Below are 23,516 nucleotides of genomic sequence, written 5' to 3' on the forward strand. Positions count from 1 at the left end.
AAGACCATATAACTGGTCAAAAGTGCTTAATTTAATTTTCTTTTTTAGATGATCAGAAATTTAACTGTGGTAAATACAATATTGTTCGTATTGGGACAAATGTTGATAGCAGGTGTATAAAGTTTCAGTTAACCACAATATTGGAAAAACTGGTGACCAAAATGAAAGGTAAAACTTGCACCATAACAAACTTGTCAATTTTAATTTGTTAAAAAAATATAATAATTTATGGCTTTGCAGAATAAAAATAATTTTACAGTACGAGACAATAACGATTGTTAAAAGCACTATATAATTTTTTTAATAAATCTAATTTAATTTTAATAAATCCTGTCAGCCATACCTCATTGTGTGTGTTTGGATCTTCTTTTTTTTATTTTTTTAAATCAAATATACTTTATTCGTCATGCTATCATCAAAATATAAAAGAAAAATCGGTCAAATAAAGAGATGTTGAGGCTATAAATTGTATTTTTATATCCAGCTTATGATGTAGAAAAGAATAGAAAAGAAATTGCCAAGTATGAACAGGAGCTTAAGGCAGTTCAAGAAAAGTGTGCCACGTTCAGATTGAGTTCAGAAACAGCAAACTCGGATGAAGTAAGTGAGATATCTGTAATTTGATCCTTTAAGGGACAATTTACACAGATGAGCGGTAACTGTAATAAAAATATAGAGTCCATTTACACAAAGCGTGGAGAGGACGGCCGTTTTTCTCTCAGGATAGATAAAAATTCTACGCGAGACAAGCTACACGGTTTTCCGCACTTGTCTATGTGAATTTGCCTTAAGGCTTGGTTCACACTAGGACGCAACTGCAGCAGGACGTAAATGCAATGTAAGTTAGTTGACCAATGACAAACGACAGTTTTTAATAATCCATTGCGTGTGATTGGTTGAATTACTAGCATTGTGCTTACGTCTTTGCGTTGTGTCCTTGTTGGGACCAAGCTGAAAGTGGGCTTCATTCTGTCTAAATTAAACAGAAATTTTTACACAGACCACCACCCTCAAATGACCAAAACAAAACTCAACTGACCATAGCCAAAAAACTCAACTTCTAATTAAATACAAACGCATTATTTATTTTTTTATTGCATATGCATCCAACAGGAATTCAAATATCCCAATAATTTTTTTTCAGAATACTTAAATTTTATATTAATTTTGTGGTAAGCTTTATGTGGTTTTTTTGGATAAATTTTATGTACAATTAAGCTCTAACTATGACTTTGCTTTATTCAATTCTTTATTTTTAATTATATTATATATTATTATTTTATCTATATATAAACTATGGTTAATTCTGACATAGACGAGCACAATGGAAAAACTTTGAACTGTACTAATCTCCGCCTTGGATACCTATCTTATCTATCTCAGATGTACCGCTATTATGATATTACTACTATTATTACTATTATGATATTGTTCCATATTTCTATCTTAGGAAGAAATTATAAAAGGTTTTATGAGAAAATTTCTGATTTCAATCGGTAAATTTTAACTCTACACGCGGTAGAAGTAATTTCCAGGTTCACGGTAAGGTGTGTCAATCACCTTGCAGCTTCCCTGCATGGTTGGTTTCAACCAGGGAGTTGTAAAACTAAGTTGGCCGTTGGTGCTTGGTGGCTATAGCCATTTTGTTTATTTTTTGACCGCTCGTGTGAAGTTATAGTAATACATCAAGATCAAATTAAATATATTCATAAAACATAGGAGTAAATTGTGGGAAATAATTATATAAAATTACATCGAGAGAACTGATGATAAGAGCTTTTGTTTGAAATGGAATGAAACCCCGATAGCCGAGTTGTTGAGAAAGCTGCCAGGACTTTATGTATACTGTGCACTATCTGTGTCCCGTTAGGAACCTGGGATACTTCTGCCCATGTTGCAAGCCATCTAAAACGTCTTCCTTCTTAGGCCAAAACGGCTCACTGTGTTGCGGAATAATGTATTAATTATACCAATTAGGATGGTATTTATTTGAATAAACGCCCGGAACACCTCCCCAATAAAACATCAATTAAAATAATTATTGCCATTCCCCCCCCCCTCCCCCCATCCAAATATCATCTAATAAACGCCCATCCACATTTATACACACAATATTGTATTATATTTATAACACAATTATACTATTTTTAGTAGATTTCATCAGACAATTTACCAAGCATTTGTTATTCTTTTTTACCACTTTTCATATCTACAATAAACACTATACGTAAAACGCTATTAATCATCTAAGACACTGTGAAACAGGTTAGTGAGTAGGTTTAGTTTTACAAATATCAAAAGCATTTCAGTAATGGTAACCGATCGAAATCGTCCAGGCCAGAATGTCCTTCTAAAACTTTTTACCCGAGTCATTATCATTCTGAGAACCATCGTCTACACTTCCTAGAGAGGGAGCGAGTAGTAATGTAGTATATTACCATTATTCTTGTAATACTGAACATACTTTGTCAAAAAAACGTTTATTGATAAATTGCTACTACCTAATTCTAGAAAACTCAGATCTAGAAAACTCAGATCTCATCTCCGGAGATCTTAGAAAACTCAGATCTTGATATCTGAGTTTTCTGGATCTAGAAAACCCAGATAACTGAGTTTTCTAGATCTAGAAAACTCAGATATATCTGAGATCTGAGTTTTCTAGACACCCTAAAATCTTACGCTTTCACATGCTAGTCTGGTGTAATGTAATGGCTGTGTGAAGCTCATTAGATGCTTAGATAATGGTATTAATTAGTGCCATTCCTATAAGCATTAGCAGAATATCTGATTTTTAATCAGATACGGAAACACTTTCACACGATCTTTTACCATGATAACAATTTGTTATAATGTTACATTTTCTAAGATTTTTTCTTTGTGTGAATCAAGAATTAAGTTTGTATTTGTAAATATAAAATTGGTGGTAGTTCTTACTCAGCTTGCATACGATTTTTTACTGGCATCAATCCTAACAAATAAAGTTTTGGTTAACAGGTCCAATTTGTGTGGGTTTATATCTACAATATTAACACGCTTTGAAATGCAATGGTTTATTGAAACAGTTATTCTTGTATAATACCATATGGTACATATGGTATTATACCTTCTTTATGCTTTATTAACACTAGCACCTAGCTATTTTTTTTTTTGGTTTCTTTCAACAATAACTTTTTCTCTTCTGTGCTAGTCAATTAAATTTGATAGAGCGCACCTCGCTTATTTGAACCCCAATCTTCCCATACTTTAATATTTTCTTGTTTAATCAATTAACGTATTGCATGTGTTGTTTGTTGTGCGGATAACTAACTAGTCAAAGTGACGAGTTCAAATTTAGTTTTTCTTACTTTTGCCAAGGAAAATCATTTTTGCAGTGTGTAACCCTTGTAATGAAATGTTTTTAATAGTGCAAGAAGGCGAAATCGAAGAGAGAAGAATTAGAAAAATGCATCAAAGTTCTAAAGAAAAAAACAACTACACATTATCAAGATAAAGAAAAAGTTCGTAATACAGTATTAAAAAATGCTGATGTTGTGTTCTGCACATTGAATGCCAGTGGATGTTCGGATCTACACTTCCTTGCAAAGCAGAAAGGACATTTCAAATGTGTGATTGTCGACGAGGTTAGTCCAGTTCTACCATTTTCACACGCTTTCATTTGATTCAGTGTTAGTCAACTCTTACATTATGTGATATTTTTATATACAGACGCAAGTGTTTAGCAAAACTGCATCTCTGACAAATTAGATCATTTTAAGTGCCCTTTTTAATCTAGAGACCAGTAGTGGAGGTAATGGTCTATCCTAGCTAACGATTTTTCCCCTTTTGTGGAAAGAAGACTTCTTATGGCTATGGCCTTGGATGGTTAACTCTCTTTTCTTATTCTTTCCATATTCATTTACCAGGCTTGTCAGTGCACTGAGCCAGATACTCTAATACCACTGAGGTTTAAAAGTAGTAAGCTGGTACTTGTTGGTGATCCACTGCAGCTTCCAGCTACGGTGGTATCAAAGGTAGATATCTGTTTAGCTCTGTCTACACTATCAAACTAATTTGACAAAAAAAGTGTGATGTGCCCAAATATGGTAGTGATATGCCCAAATTAGGTAGTGATATGACATCATCATGTCCATACTGAGCTTTAGATAACCAAAAAAGGAAGAAACCCAGACTATACCGCTCTGTTCTCCAGTACTTTGAAGCTCCCATGAGAGCTCGCTGGAACAGTATTCACAGGAGGTCAAGAGAAAAAGGCATCTGTTTATCCTATCCTACCAAATTAAGATGAAAAAAGATGTTGCTTAAAGGCCCATTTACACTAGGACGATAACGATCGACGATAAATATGCATTTTTCATACATAAAACAAAGGAAATCTAAAATGTTTTCCTCCTAGAACTATAGGATTATCATCTATGCTGCCTTTGATGAAAACTATTTTCACACGTTCAATCAAATGACGTCATGATCAGTATAGAGCATAAAACGATGTTATTGTTTTTATTGATCCTGACGTCATTTGATTGGATTTAAAAAAATATTATTATTATCAATGACAGCATAAATGATTATCCTATAGTTCTAAAATGAAAACTTTTCCAATTTATTTTATTTCATGCAAGAAAAATGTATGTTTATCTATTTATCATTCATCATTATCGTCCTAGTGTAAATGGGCCTTTAGACTTTTGTTACTTATTAATTGTAGACCCAATAAAACTTTCAATGTAATTTCAACAATTATTAGTTTTAAGATAGGCCTATATGAGAATCATCATATTAATTATTATAGCTAGAATAAACTACAGTATATTAGCAGGCACATGGTATGCTAGAGAGCATTATTTTTGTTCCCAACATGTTAAAGCAGTGAGTGTTTAAACAACAGGGCTATCAACCCTTAAATAATCAAATCAGCATGCATTTGCACTGAACCTGGACAAACAGCATTCACAGCTACCAACTTTATTTTGTTGACAGAAAGCGACACAATTGGGTTTTCATCGCTCCCTATTTGAACGTATATACATGTATTATAGAAGCCAAGGGACGGAAGCAAACCATGTGTACATGTTGAACACCCAGTATCGAATGCACCCTGAAATATGCAGGTTTCCATCACAGCATTTTTACAATAGCAGACTAGAAACTCATAGGTACATTGTTTTTTTTATTCTGAATACTCACTCTGTGTTAAATGTTGTTTTCTGTCATACACCCACTGCTAACTTTGTTTCCCACTTGGACGCAACACAAGAATGTAGGCCCACCATAAATAATTTAACCAATCATGATGGGATGTGTCATCCAAACTGTCGCTTGTGATTGGTCAACTCACATCTACGAGCGCTCACTATCGAATTTCTATTAATCAGATATGATCAAGAAAAGCCTTTCCCATTCAAACCTTACTTGGTGTTTGATGTCATCAATGGACGAGAGGAATGCAATGACAAGTAAATATTAATTGTTTTATTATTTGAAAACAATTTATTATGAAACACAAAATTAAGATACCATTAATATACAAAAATATAATTTTTGTTCAATTTACATTATGTATATTTATTACAAAATGTTATATCGAATAATTCCTACCTGTAAACTAGATTTACAAACACACTTAGAGTACCTAATCCAAATTTCCTCAGTTTCCAGTTAAGAATAAATACATTTTAGTATGATGATTGTATATAGTGCATGAAATAGAATCTGAATTTATTTTATTTTTGTAGAGATATTAGTAACAGAGCTGAATGTGATATGGTAAAGGAATTAATTTTATCTGTGGTCCATCTGGAGAAGATCAGGATAGGTATCGTAACACCATATAGAAAACAGAAAGAGTTACTTATGGATTGTGTTGAAAGGTAATTTAGGAAAAATTCTAACTTCATTTTAGCGCCAAAAATGGCACAACTACTAGTGATAAATGTAGATGATGAAAAACGGCTAAAAGTGAGATTTGAATTAGGTTCTTCTTGATATGCAGATGCATTAGATCACTTTTGATTTTTATTTTTTAAGATTTCACTGTGTCATGAGTTTTGCTACAGGCCCATAGACAAGAGTTTTTATCTGTCTATTTCTGTCTACACTTTCAAACTTGACAATGTGATATGTGACAAATAAATGTGATGAGGTCATATCACTACCATCTTTAAACATATCACTACCATATAGGCACATCACACTTTTTTTTGATAGTGTAGACAGAGCTTTAAGTTTGATCTCCACTAGGATGCATCGCAATGTATGAGCAACATAAGTAATTTGACCACTCACAACACGATGAACCATCTGAACTATCGATTGTGATTGGTCAATTTGTTGCATTGCATTTAAGTGAGATCCAAGCTTTATTAGACGAGACATTTTGTTGTGTATAGTGGAGCTGTAGCTTGGTGGTTAACTTTCCTTCCAATCACATGGTCTAGGGTTCAATCCTGACCTAGTGCCAGTGTTGTAACTCACGACTCTTTCAACTCTGCTCTCTAAGCCTCAAATGAGACTTGGTTCATAAGCACGATAAATTATAAAATAGGTTATCCATTCTGTTGGATGCGTATAAAAAAATAAAAAATGCACTATGGTGAACACCCTATTCGAAAGAGTATGTGACCATCTGCACTTTGGCTGCTATGGGTTTTTGTATAAAGCATACTAGTACACATCTTAACTGAAGACTATAAATATTTATTTACATTCAGGCTAAATATTGATAAAAATCAAGGTATTAAAGAGAAAATCATGATATCCACTGTGGATGGATTCCAAGGACAAGAGAAAGATATCATTATTCTGTCATGTGTACGTGCAAAAGGGCGAGGAAACAATATTGGGTATGCATTACATTAGAACCCCTATTAAAGGAACATTTTCAGGTCCAAAGTGTCTCTATTTAAATAGGAGTGTCCGATGAATAGTGTTCATTGACTAAATATTTACCATACCATTTACCATATTTATTTTTTGCTAAGTTAGATTTTATTTTTTGTGTCAACCTCTGTTTGCTAAAAATACAATGCAACTAAAATTGACATGATTACTAACTATTGAAATCCTTTAGGGCATAAACATTTTGACAACTATGCATTATAATATGATTAAATTCATTCATACTTTAAATGATTTTGTTCCACTTTTTATGCATTTTATATATTTATTTGAGTGTTAATGATCGTGTATTACTTGCTTGTGCTTTCCTTGTTTAAGCTTGTCACATAAATATTAATATTAGATTATATAATTTCACAGATTTGTTGCGAATCCTAACAGAATGAATGTAGCTCTTACAAGAGCAAAGTTGGCTCTCTACGTTGTAGGTCATCTGGAAACTCTTAAGGTATTCTAGACATTTTTATTCATCAACATACAGTATCTTCTGGAAATAATTCTTTGTTACTTACTTATTTTTAATTTGTATTTCTTTCAGACAAACCCAGATTGGTGTGCATTAATAAACGATGCAAATGATCGAAAGCTTATTTTCAAAGTGCGTGATCGTGATTACAGACGAGCAGCTAACTATTGTGAAAAAGAAAATAGAACAAGTAAACGAGGATCTGCAAGTTCTGACCAGTCACATGACAGTGACCACCATTCACATGACAGTGACCACCGGTCACATGACAGTGACCAAGGAACAAGAGGACGGCATAGAATAAAGGGCAATCATTCTGGGCAAAATAGATCAAATAATAAATCAGTTACTCTGTCTGATCATCTTGGAGAATTGGAAGATGGAGAAATCAGATCACAAAGTAACAGTCCTCAATTAAATGAAGATTCTGAGCCATCTACCAGTAGCCACCATTTTAAGAGGACCAAACAAGCCATTATGGCTAAATATCCAGGCGGGCCTCTCATTAGGCACATGGACGGGTTACCTTATGAGCAATGGCATGCCAGAAAAACTAAAAGCAACCAACCTAAAAACTCCAGCAATGGACATAAACAGTTAAAAAGAAAAAGGAATCGTGATGAAGATCTCGGAAATAAAAGTAAAGGCGAAGAAAGAGATTCTAATAAAATGAAAGAACACAGAGGAATTACAGCTCACACAAGTTTTGATTCTTCTGTTAATAGGCAACAGGTACATCTAGGCCATAAAAGACACAAGAGCAATAATATTACAACATTTGAACGTAGGAGACACAGAAGTGATTCCATAACAATTAAACCAGTGGAAAAACGAAAAAGACACAGAAGTGGAGAACTACATACATCTACATGTAAGATGCATGGTGACCAAGGTCAACAGAATTCTACTGCCTCTGCTGTTAGAGCTTCCACACCAAAGTTACAGCCACTGCAAAAAGGAAGAATTAGAATAGCACACACAGCCAGGAGTGAGCTACCAAAGTCCGGACAGACTTCTTCAAACTCTGATGGCCAATCAAAGTCAAGTACATTGCAATTAGGTAACGATGAGGTAAGAAAAACTACAGTAGGTTATCTTAAGGACAGGAATGATGTAAGATCTACACTAAGAGAAGGCTCTAAATCTAAGACAGAAATGAAAACTACTGTGCAGAGAAATTTGGCATCAAAAAGTAGAAATAAGACAGGAACACAGGGCAATTCTTCTCTTGCGTCTTCATTGGCTTATAGTTCAAACAGTTCTTCAGTATTTTCGCTGGAGAGTAATAGTCTCCACCATGGACAAGACAGTAATGCACCACAAATTACTGCAGACTCTGCAGCTGGAAGCACCCAAGCCAATAGAACTACACATGGCACTGAGCTAAGTACACATGGCACCGAGCCAAGTACATATGGCACCAAGCCAAGTGCATGTGGCACTGAGCCAAGTACACATGGCACCGAGCCAAGTGCATATAGTGCTGAGCCAAGTGCACATACCAGAGACAATTTGTATAGTCCATTCAGTATGGAAGGATCATTTCCTGAAAGTAATGACAATAATGATTATGTAGGTTGTACAGATGAAAAACAAGAAAATTATGAATTTGAAAATTTGTATAGCTCAATGAGTCCGTAAGAGGAAAAAACAATATAAATACAAAAAAATTGAAATTACAATTATTTAAAATTCAGTGCAATTTTAATATTGTCCAGGGGCGGATTGCAATATAAAGACTTTGTCTTAGGCTTAGATCTAAGCCTAAGACCCCTCGCGAAAGTCTTAGCTAAGCCTCTCAGCAAAGTCGATTGCAATATCGCGGTCTAAGCTAAGCCCGATAGAAAACCTTAGTTACCACCGTTGAGGGCATAATTTGTGTGTACAAAAATAATAAAAGCTATCGTAAATAGATAAACGCCCTCAAGCTATAGACAAAATAACACGTGGGTAAAACTCGCGCGAGAGAAAGTGCTATCAATCATTAAATGACTTTTCTAACAACCAATAACAACACGCCATTTACTACAAAAAAGCGATGATTTATGAATATTTATGAGACCCCGCAACCGTGTACGTTACACGTGTGGATTTTAATAAGGAGGTGTGTGTGTAAACGAAATATTAGAACAAAATCGAAACACATTTTTATACCACTGACGGCTGAATATTAATTACATATAGGCCTAATTAGTAAGTTTTATATTGTTTATTACTACTACTTTACTCTATGCCTAGGCTCCTCTAGTCTATCTAGGCCTAGCTTAGCTAGTAGTATTATTAGTAGTACTGCATATAATACAGCCCGTGGCCTAGCTAGGCGGGCCTAATGAATTAGTGTAACCTAACCTTTCATTCAAGATTAAATTCCACTTATTTATTTATGCATGTGTAGCCGGCAAATGTACTATCTAGCCTGTAGAGTATATAGACCTATAATAATAGACTGGCCAATTAATAATATTTCACATTATATTATATTATATATACTGTAATATACGATAGTAGTATACCTATACTATATAATATTTATTATTATTTATAATAATATATGCTTTCCTTTTAATTTTAGACAAATGTGTATGAGGCCTACTTCAACAAGTTCAACAGTCAGAGAATAGATAAAGATGGAAAACAACGAATTTAATATACTACTAGGCCTGTTTCACTTTTGTTGAAGGCCAAGCAAGGGCAAGGCTCAGCTAGTAGTATGATTTTTTACATACATCTGGATTATACTATTTCATCATGAACTTTGTGTGTAATTTTTTGCAGCAATTTACAACGATGATATTGCCAAAATGCTGTACGAAACAAACATTGACTGAGAATCAAAATAATATTACTGCATGGCTGTGTACTAAATTGTACTACTGTAATAATATTATAGTACTAGTAGTAGTAGGCCTAGTAGTAGTAGGGCCTAGATAGTAGCAAGTAATTACAGATTCATCATCAGCCTATGTTGACACTACACTACTAGGCCTAGCCTACAGAGTACTACAAAACATGGATATATATTTAATGGAATGGCAAAGCTAAGCAGTAAATAAAAGAATTAAGGTATTTCTATTGGTGTTTACAAATAATTAACAATCTCTAATATATTATATATAAATTACAATTTATATATAAATACTGTATTTAATGAGTAATTCATTAAATTTCTATTGGTGTTTACAAATAATTAACAATCTCTAATATATTATATATAAATTACAATTTATATATAATTTATATGTATTTAATGAATAATTCATTAAATTTCTATGGGTGTTTACAAATAATTTAACAATCTCTAATATATTATATATAAATTACAATTATATATAAATACTGTATTTAATGAGTAATTCATTAAATTTCTATTGGTGTTTACAAATAATTAACAATCTCTAATATATTATATATAAATTACAATTTATATATAAATACTGTATTTAATGAGTAATTCATTAAATTTCTATTGGTGTTTACAAATAATTAACAAATCTTTAATATATTATATATAAATTACAATTTATATACAATTTAAATATACTGTATTTAATATATTAATACCTGTATTATGTACAATGATGATGCTGTTATGACAGCGCCACAATTATTTTAATTAAAAATTGAATCTAATAAACCTTTAACATTTATACAGTATAAACATTTTTTTGCAAATTTAATTAGCAATTGCATTTGCAACCATCTGCCTGATTGCACGTCCATTGTTGTCTTCAATTTGTTCATTGCGCTGCCCTGCATCCCCTATATCAATATCCTCTTCATTTTCAATTTCTGGTAAACCCAAATTACGAGCCATATTATGAAGGACCATTGTTGCTGCTACCACAGCGCAGGTTCTGTGAGGCTGCATACGGTTTTCTTCGTGCATGCACCGAAACCGCCTTTTCCATGCACCTATTGTCCTCTCGACAATACTTCTTGTTATGGAATGTACATTGTTATACCTTCGTTCTTCCCGAGTAATTGGATTTATAAAGGGTGTCAACAGAAATGGTCGTAAAGCATACCCAGAATCCCCCAACAAATATCCTTCTGGCATTTCACCATTTTCAAAGGCTACGCCAATACCACTCTCTCTAAAAATTCTGGAATCGTGCGTTGAACCGGGCCAACGCACTACACAATTTGTGAATCGCATGTTTGCGTCACATACGACTTGGATGTTCAGGCTATGATATCCTTTTCTGTTAACATAAACAAATTCGTCAACTGTTGGAGCTTGTATCCGGACATGAGTGCCATCAACCGCTCCAATGACATTTGGGAAACCAGATATGTCGTGAAATTTAATTTTTGTTTCCCTAATGCTTGCTGCATCCATCGGGAAAAACACATACTCATTCATATGTCTCTGTAAGGCCAGTGAAACTTGCCTTACAATTCGGCAAGCTGTTGATTCATGAATTCCTACAAACAAAGGAATACAACATATTATTATAATCTTGAATTAACCTAAAGTATTAAATAACAATTGATAATAGAGAATATGTATAAATTTAATTTTATAAATTTATAAGAAAAATGTAACCTAATTTATATATTAAAATTATAGATATTTTTACCATAATTTTATTTTTATTAAAAACTAAACTAAAAGATAAAAAAAAAAAAAACAAGCAGCCTATTTACTAGTACAAGCTTACTAATTGGCTTGTTGACTCCGCTCACTCACCATACCGCCGCCGTGCAGCTGGTGAATATTTTTAAATGGGTAAAGGTGCGAGAGAGTAAACTAGCGCCGGCGCGATAGTCATAGTCTAGGCCTAGGCCTAAATAATTATAATTTATTTTACTTAATTAGACTAAGTATTTACTAATTTTATACCTTCATTATTATCACTAAAAACTAAACAATATTATTATTGTAGTTGTGCTAATTATTAATATTAATACTTACCAGAAAGATCGCCGGAAATGTTATGCATTGACCCACTTGCATAAAATCTAAGTGCTGTGCACACTTGGAGGACCGGTGGGACTGCATTATTCCTATTCGTTACATTCAAATCAATTGCTAGATTATCGCTAAGCGTCATTATACTTTGCCGGTTGAACCGAAATTTTCTATATAATTCGTTGTCATCATATTTATCAAGCGGATGCAATCTATCGCGAAAAATACGACCTATTCTCTCGCGATAGCCTTGCACCGCGATGAAGTTCGCCATTTTTTTTGTCTTCGCGACGAATTCTAAGCCTGCTACGAGGAGGCTTAGAATCTAAGACCGCGAAACGTCCTCTCGTAGGCTTAGACTTTATATTGCAAGAGGCTTTATTCTAAGACCTCCATTGAGGGCGGTATAAAGCCTAGGCTTAAGTCTAAGACCGCGGTTAAGACCTTTATTGCAATCCGCCCCAGGAGGACAGAAAGGGACCTTTTAGGCGAAAGAGAGGAAATGGGGAAAGGTAGAATGGAGGAAGTTGAAGGTCATGGAATCAGAGATATTACCAAAAAATATCATGTTAGAAAAAGTGAAGGAGCACTAGAATATATTCTTTGTAACATATTCTGTAACATTCTTTATGGAATTGAATTTTATACAACTCATCTACCATATGATACTTTTACAGGATAATTGTGACCATTATGAAAACAGAAGAGATTCAAATCCAATTTTTATTCTACTCCATTACCTGTACCTTGTTAGCATTTCAGCCATTTTTCTCTTCTGGTCACAAGTTGGCCATCTTACCTTATTTATGACCATTATAAGTCATTCATAGTTCATTATTCAATATTGTGCTGTAGGTATCCCGTCTCTCCTTGCAATATCAATCAATCAATCAAAGTAACATTTATTTCTCTTCTTCTCTTTCATAGAATATAAAAATTAACAGTAAATATGATTAAAATAAAAGGGACAACATTCCAAAAAATTTCTGCTTTTTGCTCTCTCTATCAGCTTTCTTTCTTTCCATCTCTTATTTACATAATACATTCTACAGTTCAGAAGTTGTTGATCTCTTGTGACGCAATCATGCCTACTGCTACAAAACTAGCAGTTTCGTGATTGGCACCCAAATCATTCATCATAACAGTAACCTAGCCTAGCACTTTCTAGCCTGAATGACTTACTTAAAACCTACTAATTGCTGCCTGTATATTTCCGGTAACATCAATATTAATGACTTCATGAGCTTTGCTACTTCTGACATCGTTATAGTGGTTCAGGTTCTTATTGTTTGGGTATGTTGCTTCGTCAATACCACAATAATAAAACTATACACAAAGATGTGCTATAACTAACTTTAATAACAACTCAAGTCAAACGAACAATATGGCGGTCTACGCACGTTGTCTCTCCTTTTCTCCCACTCCCTACGTCATACGTATGGGCGGCCTTAAGGGCCTCACACCTCCCCTTAGATCCAAAGTGCTTATGGCCATTTTGGATCTTCAATCAATCTTGTAGGGGCCTTAATGGTGCTGCGCATATGCCTATGCCCTTTGGGCGGGTCCACTGGTACAAAGCCAATGGATTGCGGCGTACGTTTACGTATAAAGCGTCGGTTTCTAACTAACACCCTTCCCCTCGATGTTTTGATGAAGTATCTCCTGTTTGGTTTTATATCAATTATTGTTCCGTAAATGTTAAACAGTTTATCTAAATGATTATATACTGCAACATGGTTATGAAGCTTTAAATCTGACAGTTCTTTGGTGTGAAGATCAAAGTATTGTTTCTCTTTCACCTTCCCCTTTTCCAAGATGATTTGGGCTTCCTTAATATCTTTCTGGAAGTCGGCATTAAAGGCGCGATGGTGCGTTGGTAGTGTATCCTGAATAGGTCGTCCAAATAACTTTATAGCAGGAGATAATCCATCTTTCCTACATGGAATATTTCTGTAGTGCAAGAGCGCTTTTGCTAACTGTTCTTTGTCTGGTAATGTATGATTTGAAGATGATGAGCGGATAAGCTTTTTCATGGATTTGACTGTAGCTTCAGCTTTCCCATTAGATTGTTGGTGATAAGGTGAGCTGTATTTTATGGTGAACTGCCAGTTATTAGCGAACTGTTTAAAACCACTGGAGGTGAATTGTGGTCCTCCGTCGCACCAAAATACTTCAGGTACACCAACATTACAGAATAGGTCCCTTAGCTTTTCAGTCGTAGCTGCTGTAGTAGTATTCTTACCCATATCTTCAATAATTGGCCAGTCAGTTAGGCAATCAACCACGATCAGATAATTTCTACCATTCACAAAGGCAAAATCTGCTGCAAGTTGCTGGAAGGGTCTGGTTGGTTGGGGTTTCTGAATCAGTGGTTCTCTGGGATTGACAGGTAAGTTATCCTGACAAAACTTACAGTTTGAAGTCATGTTCTCGATATCTCGATCAATGTTCGGCCAATATAAAATCATACGGGCCCTGTCTTGAGCTCGTCGAATTCCAGGATGTGCATGATGAAGCTTGTCTAACATGATTGGTCGAAGGGCCTCTGGAACAAATAGTCTGCATCCATATACAAGAAGGTCTTGTTCAACTGACAATTCAGCTCGAATACACCAGTATTTCTTTAGATTATCAGGCATACTCGTCTTCGTTGCTGGGAAGCCATCTGTAGATACCATTTGTTTCAGTGTCTGATATTCATTGTCGTCATTTGCGGCCTTCAATATTTCGAGCAATCTGGCATTATCAGCGTCCACACTGTCCGTGGCTGCTCGAATGGCAGCCAATGTAGGTATTGGACTAGATTCTTGACCGTTGAATGCTAATTGTTCAGCTAATTCATCTGTACTCGAAGGATTCGCATGTGGGTAACGTGACAGTGCGTCTGCTGCGTAGTTATCTTTGCCTTTAACCCACTGTGCAGTGAAGTTGTATCGAGACATTCTAGTCTTAAGTCGTTGTAATCTGACGTTGACGATTTCATCTAATCTATGAGTGTTCAATATAGGAATAAGCGGATGATGATCAGTGACTATTTGAAAATGGTGCAACCCATCTAAAAACATATAGCATTTCTGTGCTGCCCACGCAACGGCTAACATTTCAAGTTCTATCACAGCGTATCTGCTTTCTGCATCTGTCAGATATCGCGAACCGGCCTGTACTGTTTTCCACTCATCACCGTCATGCCTTTGAGATAGAATATAGCCAATGCCATGTCTGCAGGCATCAGTGGTCAATCTCGTTGGCTTTTTTAAGTCAAAAAACGCCATTGTGGGTGCTATAGAAAGTTCATTCTTAACGTTATCAAAAGCTTGATCATGAACAGCATTCCACATGAATTCGTTCTTTTCAGATAGCAAGGGTCGCAGTGGAGTCATCAGCTCTGCGATCTTACTAGTCGAGGATGCAAGTTGGTTTACAAGTCCACTAAATGCCCTCAAATCTGATCTGGAACTGGGCTTTGGAAATTTACTGATCGCTTCCATGGTTTTAGGACCGATCGAATATCCATTACGTGATAAGGTGAAACCTGCGAAGGCAACTGTAGTTTTACATAACTGTACCTTATCAGTTGACAGCGCAATATGGTGTTGTTGACATCTCTTGAGATATTCTGTAACCACTTTCTGATGCTCTTGTCTGGTTTTACTGAAAATAACCACGTCGTCGACTATGCGTCTATGATTAGTTAAACCTTGAAGCGCCTCATCCATTCGACGATTATAATGGTCCGAAATAGATGTGATACCATATGGTGCTCGCAAATATTTATACCGTCCAAAAGGAGTTATGAACGTTGTATAAGATTGGCTCTGTTTCTCTAATGGAATTTGGTGATATCCTTTCAGCGCGTCGATTACAGTAAAGTACTGAGCGTCGGAAGCAGCAATATCTGCTACCGCTTCCTGTGGAGTAGTGTGGGGATAATACTCGCGTTTTACACTTTTATTTAGTTGAGATAAGTCAACACACATTCTGATTTTTTCAGTGTCCTTTTTTGGTGCAATGACAATTGGAGCACACCAATTGGAATGTTCAGTAGTCTTGACAATGATGCCTTGGCTTTCAAGCGTTTCAAGCTCTGCTTTCAGCTTATCATTGTAGGCATACGGTATCTTTCGTGGGGTGCTAACACAAAATTGTTTAGCATCATCTGCTATCTTGATTGTGAATTTTTCACCAGGCATCGAGCGAATTATACCATCAAACACTTCTGGAAATTCCTTGGACAGGTTAGTCAGATTGAAATGTGGCGCAGCAATCGGACTAATGTTAGTAACTGATGCAACGTTTGCGTGACACAGTGGCTCAGGGTAAGCTGGTGAGAGAAATCCCAACTGCTTTGATGCATCCCATGATAAAATAATGTCATCGATGTCATCAGAAAAATAAATTGTAACACTCACGCAACGTTCGTCGGTTGAAACGATTAGTGGTAATTTTCCTGCGATCTGAATTCTGTTACCTTCGACAGTTTCAGGTCGTATTTTGCAAGGGATGAGATTCTCTACGTGGTCATTAATTTGTTCGAGCAGTGATGTAGGAGCGAGACAAATATCTGAACCGGAATCAGGAAGAGCAAGAGCGTCTATGGCATGTTCCCTGTGCGTTATCATTACTGTGGTTCGAGGTGCATGTGTAAACTGATCGTACTGACTGCACGTATTGATCCGTATCGCTCCATTTTGGGGCTTAGAGCGGCATACGGTTGAAAAATGTCCGCGTTTCCTACATGTATTACACGTAGCATCTGCAGCGGGGCAGTGCTGCCTTCCACGTTGGTGGACCTTGCCACAGTAGTTACATTTATTATTATTACTAGAAGATGGTTGTTGCTTACCCTGCTGCTTATTAATATGCTGCTTTTCTGGTTTTTTACTGTGATGTTTTCTCATATTATTGGAGTTTCTTACAGCCGCAGTAGTGCTTGTCTGGTCTAGGCTTAGCTGTTGAGGATTTATTTCATCCCTTTGTCGTTTAGCGGCCTCTAACGCACGTACCGTTGATATGGTTTTGGTCAAATCCAATTTGTCAATCGCTAAGAGTTTTTCAACAATTGTATTATCAGAGAGTCCCTCGATGATTTGATCTCTTATGGCATTCTTAGCACATTGATCATTACAAAAGTTGCATTCGCGCACAAGGTCGCGTAGGCTAACAAGGTAGTCGTCAAATTCTTCGCCAGGTTTTTGTACCCTGGATCGAAACTTTTTCCGTTCAACTGATTCGTTCAGTTGACCTTGAATATGCGTTTCCAACGCCGTAATAATGTCCGTGGGTGACTTGAGCTGAGCCTGAGTAAGGCCTAGGTTCATTAAAATCTTCATAGTGTCAACAGAAAGGCTCAAACTGAGCACGTTTACCTGTGCTTGGTTGGGCTGTTTATCAAGTTCAGTGACAGCAATGTATGCTTTCCATTGAGTTTTCCATACACGAAACTCCGACAGTCTGTCGCTCGCTAAATCTAGCCTTGGAGGCTGAACTTTGAATGCTCGCAGCGCCATGTTTGGGTATGTTGCTTCGTCAATACCACAATAATAAAACTATACACAAAGATGTGCTATAACTAACTTTAATAACAACTCAAGTCAAACGAACAATATGGCGGTCTACGCACGTTGTCTCTCCTTTTCTCCCACTCCCTACGTCATACGTATGGGCGGCCTTAAGGGCCTCACACTTATAAAACACAATATCAAGTAATCTTGAAGAAACTGTAACTTTATTCACTTGCGTGATGTTTTACTAACTATTAACACATTTTTTTGACAGCAAAATACAAACATAAAGTTCTTCCCTACGATTTGACCACTGAGCTGGATGTCCGGATAAATTGGTACAAAATATAAATGTTTAGGTTGATGTAATACCGTAACAACCTAATTAATAACATTTTAATTAATTACATGGTTTTAAACATTTCTCTAAACACTAGGAACTAAACACTGGTGCAAGTAGAAACTATGTATTTGGGAATAGTAGGGAAAGAGATATTGAAGATTCTCCACAAGGTAGTGATGATGAAGAAGGAACTACAACATCTACCAGATCTATTCTGGTACCTCCAACCAGAATTACGAGACCATCAGAAAAACATGTTTCGTTTACAATGGAACCAGATATTCATGAATTTTCAAAAGATCAAATGTGATTCGTACCCTTATGATTATATTTCTGTACATATTTATAATAACTATTTATTGTACCACAGAAATAGGCTGAATATCACAGCTGAATTGTGTGACAACACTCCACTGCAACAGAGTGGTCTACCTTGCCAAACATTAATAATATATTTACTTACATCTGCCATAATTAGTCCAAGTCTACTAAATTGAAAATAGGAAGGTTTTAAGTTATATTACCAGAATAGTACTATCCATCCTTATTAGCTTCCAAATTGTCCTGTTTTGAGTAAAGTTTTATTGTATTAAAAAGATGGTGCTTACTTTTGTCCATTGTTTATGTACAGTAACAGTATTAGTTTTCAAACTTGTTATTTCTAAAAGAACACATTTCCAAACTTTAAGTAAACATAGTAGGCGCCATTATTGTGTGTGTGTGTGTGTGTAACAGAGTACAGTAGTAGAAGAGGGAAATTATCACTCTTCCCTGAAGAAGTACTTTAATATTCAATTATGCGTTATAATATCTTGTTTAAAAACATTTTATGCAGATCTAATAAATGTATATTTATATTGCCAAATTTGCTTTAAAAAATAAGGTAGGTTTGCCCTCACCAACTTAGACATTTTAACATTTTCCCAATGCAACAAATTTGTGAAAATACAATTTTGAACAACTTGTTTGTGCTTTGAAATTTGGTGCAACAGTAGAGGACAAACAAATAGGAGAAAAAAACTGAGTTGAGTATTTAATTATGATTGTAATGATGTATGTTTTTGCAATGTCTGAAGTGTAGGCCTAAGTGTAAAAATGCTTTAATTATTTTTTTAAGAGTTGTACTGTATATGACATGGCTTTAAATGGTTTATATATGCCTATAGAATCACGTTAGTCATAGTCATAGTCATATATACTTTATTGTCCATTTAAAAAACAGAAATGTGATTTGAAAACTGGCAAAATACAAAAATATAAAATACAATTTACAAAAACACACACAAAAAGTTAAGAGGCTAAAAATTGTTAAAATTATATAAAAATTATTATTATTTAATTATATTATATGATTTATTATTATATTGCACTTACAATGAAAGTTTATATAAAAGCATTAAAAATACATGCGTGAGCTATAAAAATAAACAAAAGCGGTTACATTTTATCTTTGTACTCTGGAGTTATATAAGTGTATAGCATTAGGTACAAACGAGCACCTAAACCGTTTTGTTTTGGTATTAAGTGCACGTAGTCTTATGCCAGAATTCATGAGAGCAAATTGTTTGTGAAGAGGATGTGTTTCATCATCAATGATATTTTTTACTTTTTTTAACACATTTTCTTTATACAAGGATTCAACATCAGGTAAGTGCTCTCCTACTAGTCTAATTTTACACTGAGAATTACAGAGTTATAAAACAATTTAAGTATAGTTTTGTCAATTTGTAGGTACTTCATTTTTCTTAAAATAAACATCCTTTGGTTGGCTTTGCATGTGGCTTTATTTACATTATTTATCCAATTTAGCTTATTGTCAATTATACAACCCAGATATTTGTACTCATTTACTACTTCAATCTCATTTTCATTTATAATCAGAGGTTCTAAGGGTTCTTTAATTTTCCTAAAATCAATTTGCATTTCTTTTGTTTTCTTTATGTTTAGTTTCAGGTTGTTATTGCAGCACCAGTGATAAAAATCACATCCTAGTTGTCTATAGCTTGTTTCATCATTGCCAGTAATGTATCCAGTGATGACTGTGTCATCTGCATATTTTACTATACAACATTCATTTGAATTGGCTCTGAAACTGCTGGTGAACAGTGAAAACAACATTGGGGAGATAACAGACCCTTGTGGCGTGCCAATGCTAACAGTTCTTTTATCAGATAAAATACCGTTTAGTTTAACATACTGGAACCTTTTTGTTAAGAAATTATATATCCATGAAGTCAATGTGTCGTTTACGTTCATTTCTTTAAGTTTGCGTACTAATGAACCAGGTTCAACGGTATTAAAAGCACTAGAAAAATCTATATACAAACATCTTACATATGATTTAGGCACATCTAAATGTTGGTAAATATTATGTAAGTGGAAGAGCACAGCATCTTCAACACTTCTATTACTCTGATAGGCAAATTGGAGAGGATCGAGAAAAAATTTCGTCTGATCAAGCAACTGCCTAAGTACAATCTTTTCTAGGCACTTACCAACATTGGATGTGATAGCTATTGGCCTATAGTCATTAAGTTCCTTGGGATTTTTTATCTTAGGAATTGGTGAGATACAGGCCGTTTTCCATTGATTGGGCACTGTACCACTTGCTAAACTCTCATTAAAAAGTTTGGTGCCAACTCTTGGTTGCAGTATTTAATAACACGATTTCCAATTCCATCAGGGCCAGTACTTTTACCAGGCTTTACTTTGGCGAATACATTACGCACATCAACTACATTTATGACTGCATTGTTTACTAATGAAGTCTCATTTTCGCGGATTTCTGTGTCTTCATTTTCATTTTTGGTAACTAATATCTCAGATTCAAAACGACAGAAAAAGTTGTTTAAGTCATTAGCGAAGTTCTCACTTCCATGTACACGCAATATGGTTTCTTTGTAGCCGGTTAGTGTTTTAATTGCTTTCCATGCTGCTTTAGGATTTTTGTCTTTAAATTTATTTTCTAGTGTTTTTTTGTATTTCAGTTTGCTATTTTTTATACACTTGTTTATTTCCTTTTGAATTTCCTTGACTTTAGGAGTATCTTTTCCTCTATGCGCTATACGCTTATCTTGTAACAGTTTCCTTAGTTGGTTAGAGATCCATGGTTTTTCATTTGCATACATCTTTTTTGTTACTTTAGGTATAACCATATCAACACAAAAGGATATGTATGCTGAGAGAGTATCATCGTCATCGAGCATAATATCCCAATCAGTACATGCTAGACAGCCACGCAACTTTTCAACCACCTCTGTACTCCACAACTGCTGTTGTATAACTACTGGTTTTGACTGTTTTAATTTTGTCTTGTATTTTGGCATAATATGTATATTGTTATGATCAGAATTTCCAAGTTTTGAACAGATTTTGCTTGTGTATGCTTTTTTCACATTGCAGTAGCATAAGTCCAGCGTAGCACTGCCTCTTGTTTCTACAGAGATTGCTTGTTCATAAGTAGGTGCATAGATATAGATCATATGTTTTAAAATAAATATTAATAAATGTTATAGTTGTCCATGTGTTTTTATTATTGGTTATCCGCAACGAAGTTGCAGGATAACCTCTTGTGATTGTACGAAATCATCATCATCTTTTTTGTCATCTTCTTTCTTTCTGTATGATTTTTGTGTAACGCTTTTCTCTAAAACTTGCAAACATAACATTTTGTTAACTATCTTAACATATTGACATTTACGTAACGTCGTCAAGCGAAGCTTTTCATGACGTTTACAATTGCGCAACGTGACTTACGCGCGATTTAACGATTTTCTCGTATTTAACATAGGTCGAAAACCAAATAACATTTCAAATTGAAACTTTGCAAAAGTTTAATTTATATCATGCGCTAGCTTTCTGTAGAAAAAAAATTGCGTGTTTTACACAAAGTTACGCGTGCACGCGCATTTAAAATTTCAAAATGCGCAAAATTTATTTCTAATCAACTTTCTACACGTTTCATGTCGTTTTAAGCATGTAAAAAATTCCCACGCATGCGCAAATTTTTACGTGTGCGGTGCGCACGTAACATTAAAAACATATTTTTTTCGCGTGATTTATGTTTTTTTAGCCTTTTCTAGTAATGTTACCAACTTTTAAACAATTTCGACTTAAAGTAATGTCATACGAGCACGTCGAATTGGCCAATTTGCGCGTGTTTTTGATGAAAAAGTTAAAAAATTCGTCAAAATTATGCCTTTTTTTAAACATTCGTAATTTCTAAACTGCACGGTCAACTTTTTGTGGATGACATTTTCTGGAAGTTAATGAGTTGTAGATTTCGGATCATGTATTAATATGGCTAACCGGACATTGTGACGTCATCGTATGGCCACGCGAATATAAAATTTAGGATTTTTGTATCTTTCGTCATAGCTCATCACATTTAATAGAGCGCATCTCCACATATCCGTTTACTATTTTCACCCCGATTTTGATATTGTCTAGATCAATCAACTATCTTTCGCATGAGTTAAAAATATTTTAATTTTTATGATGTCATCATGCCTAAAAATCTAAATTACGTGTGGCATTAATTTCATCTTTACATTAGATTTAAATCTGTTATAGCTTATAAGAATAAAATGTGATAATCACGATTAAAACGTTTTCTGGAAGCTATTGGATTGTAGATACGAAATCATGTGAAAATTTTGCCAATCTGAGGATGTGACGTCATCATATGGCCAGTTAAATAAAAAAAGTCGTATTTTCATTTTTTGCGTAATAGTTCATTACATTTAAAAGAGCGCGCATCAATATTTCACGTATTCAAAATTCTTCTGCACGTTAATATGTTGTTGCTGAAATAATATCCTTCCGAAATTGCTATCTTTGTATTTTATTTTGATGCCGTCGCCATGTTAAAAGTTTGAATAAATGGCGGCTCCTGTAATTTCACCTAATCTACACTGTATGTAATATGTAAACAGATTTTACTGTTTATACCGACTGTAATGGAATAGCCCAAATCGTTTATTTCCTACCTATTTCTATAATGTAGCAGGCCAAATAAGACGTTATTTTTACAGGATAGAGGGAGGCAAACAATATTTTTCTCGTATCAGAGCCGTTCATCGTTGTTAGGAGATGTGATTTCTATTACATTTTCTGGTTTGTTTGTCAGTTGCTTGTCCGGCCTGTAGGTCATAATGCCAACGTGAACACTTCCTTTTGGCCTCAACCTATCCCCTTAATGTTAAAAGGTACGTCGTTAAACGTCCATGTTTCACCACTTGCGCTGCGGATAACCAAACTCGTCAAAGTGACGAGTTTCATGTCTAGTTATTTTAATTTTTATTCACCAACCACATTTTGGTTGTATGCAGCGCATGCAGCATGGCATTCAAACAACTTTTTTGTCTATAGAGGGCGTTTTTTTTAAAGACTAAACAAAAA

At 34.9% G+C, this 23,516-nt stretch overlaps 1 protein-coding gene across 1 annotated transcript in view; it reads left to right on the forward strand.

The window, feature by feature from the left end:
• Positions 1-20,550, forward strand: part of LOC144842757 (uncharacterized) — a 45,804-nt gene extending 25,254 nt beyond the window's left edge. The window contains exons 17-27 of the mRNA XM_078699319.1: positions 49-168; positions 485-600; positions 3,405-3,620; positions 3,903-4,010; positions 4,978-5,153; positions 5,373-5,453; positions 5,733-5,867; positions 6,708-6,839; positions 7,255-7,342; positions 7,433-8,431; positions 18,211-20,550. Of these exons, the coding sequence (XP_078555445.1) occupies positions 49-168; positions 485-600; positions 3,405-3,620; positions 3,903-4,010; positions 4,978-5,153; positions 5,373-5,453; positions 5,733-5,867; positions 6,708-6,839; positions 7,255-7,342; positions 7,433-8,431; positions 18,211-18,426 (2,387 nt within the window). The 3' untranslated portion in view covers positions 18,427-20,550. The remainder of the gene's footprint in view (positions 1-48; positions 169-484; positions 601-3,404; positions 3,621-3,902; positions 4,011-4,977; positions 5,154-5,372; positions 5,454-5,732; positions 5,868-6,707; positions 6,840-7,254; positions 7,343-7,432; positions 8,432-18,210) is intronic.
• The last annotated feature ends 2,966 nt before the right edge of the window (positions 20,551-23,516 follow it).

This window comes from Antedon bifida, chromosome 1 (genome assembly GCF_963402885.1).
Source record: "Antedon bifida chromosome 1, ecAntBifi1.1, whole genome shotgun sequence".
In the NCBI taxonomy this organism is placed as follows: domain Eukaryota; kingdom Metazoa; phylum Echinodermata; class Crinoidea; order Comatulida; family Antedonidae; genus Antedon; species Antedon bifida.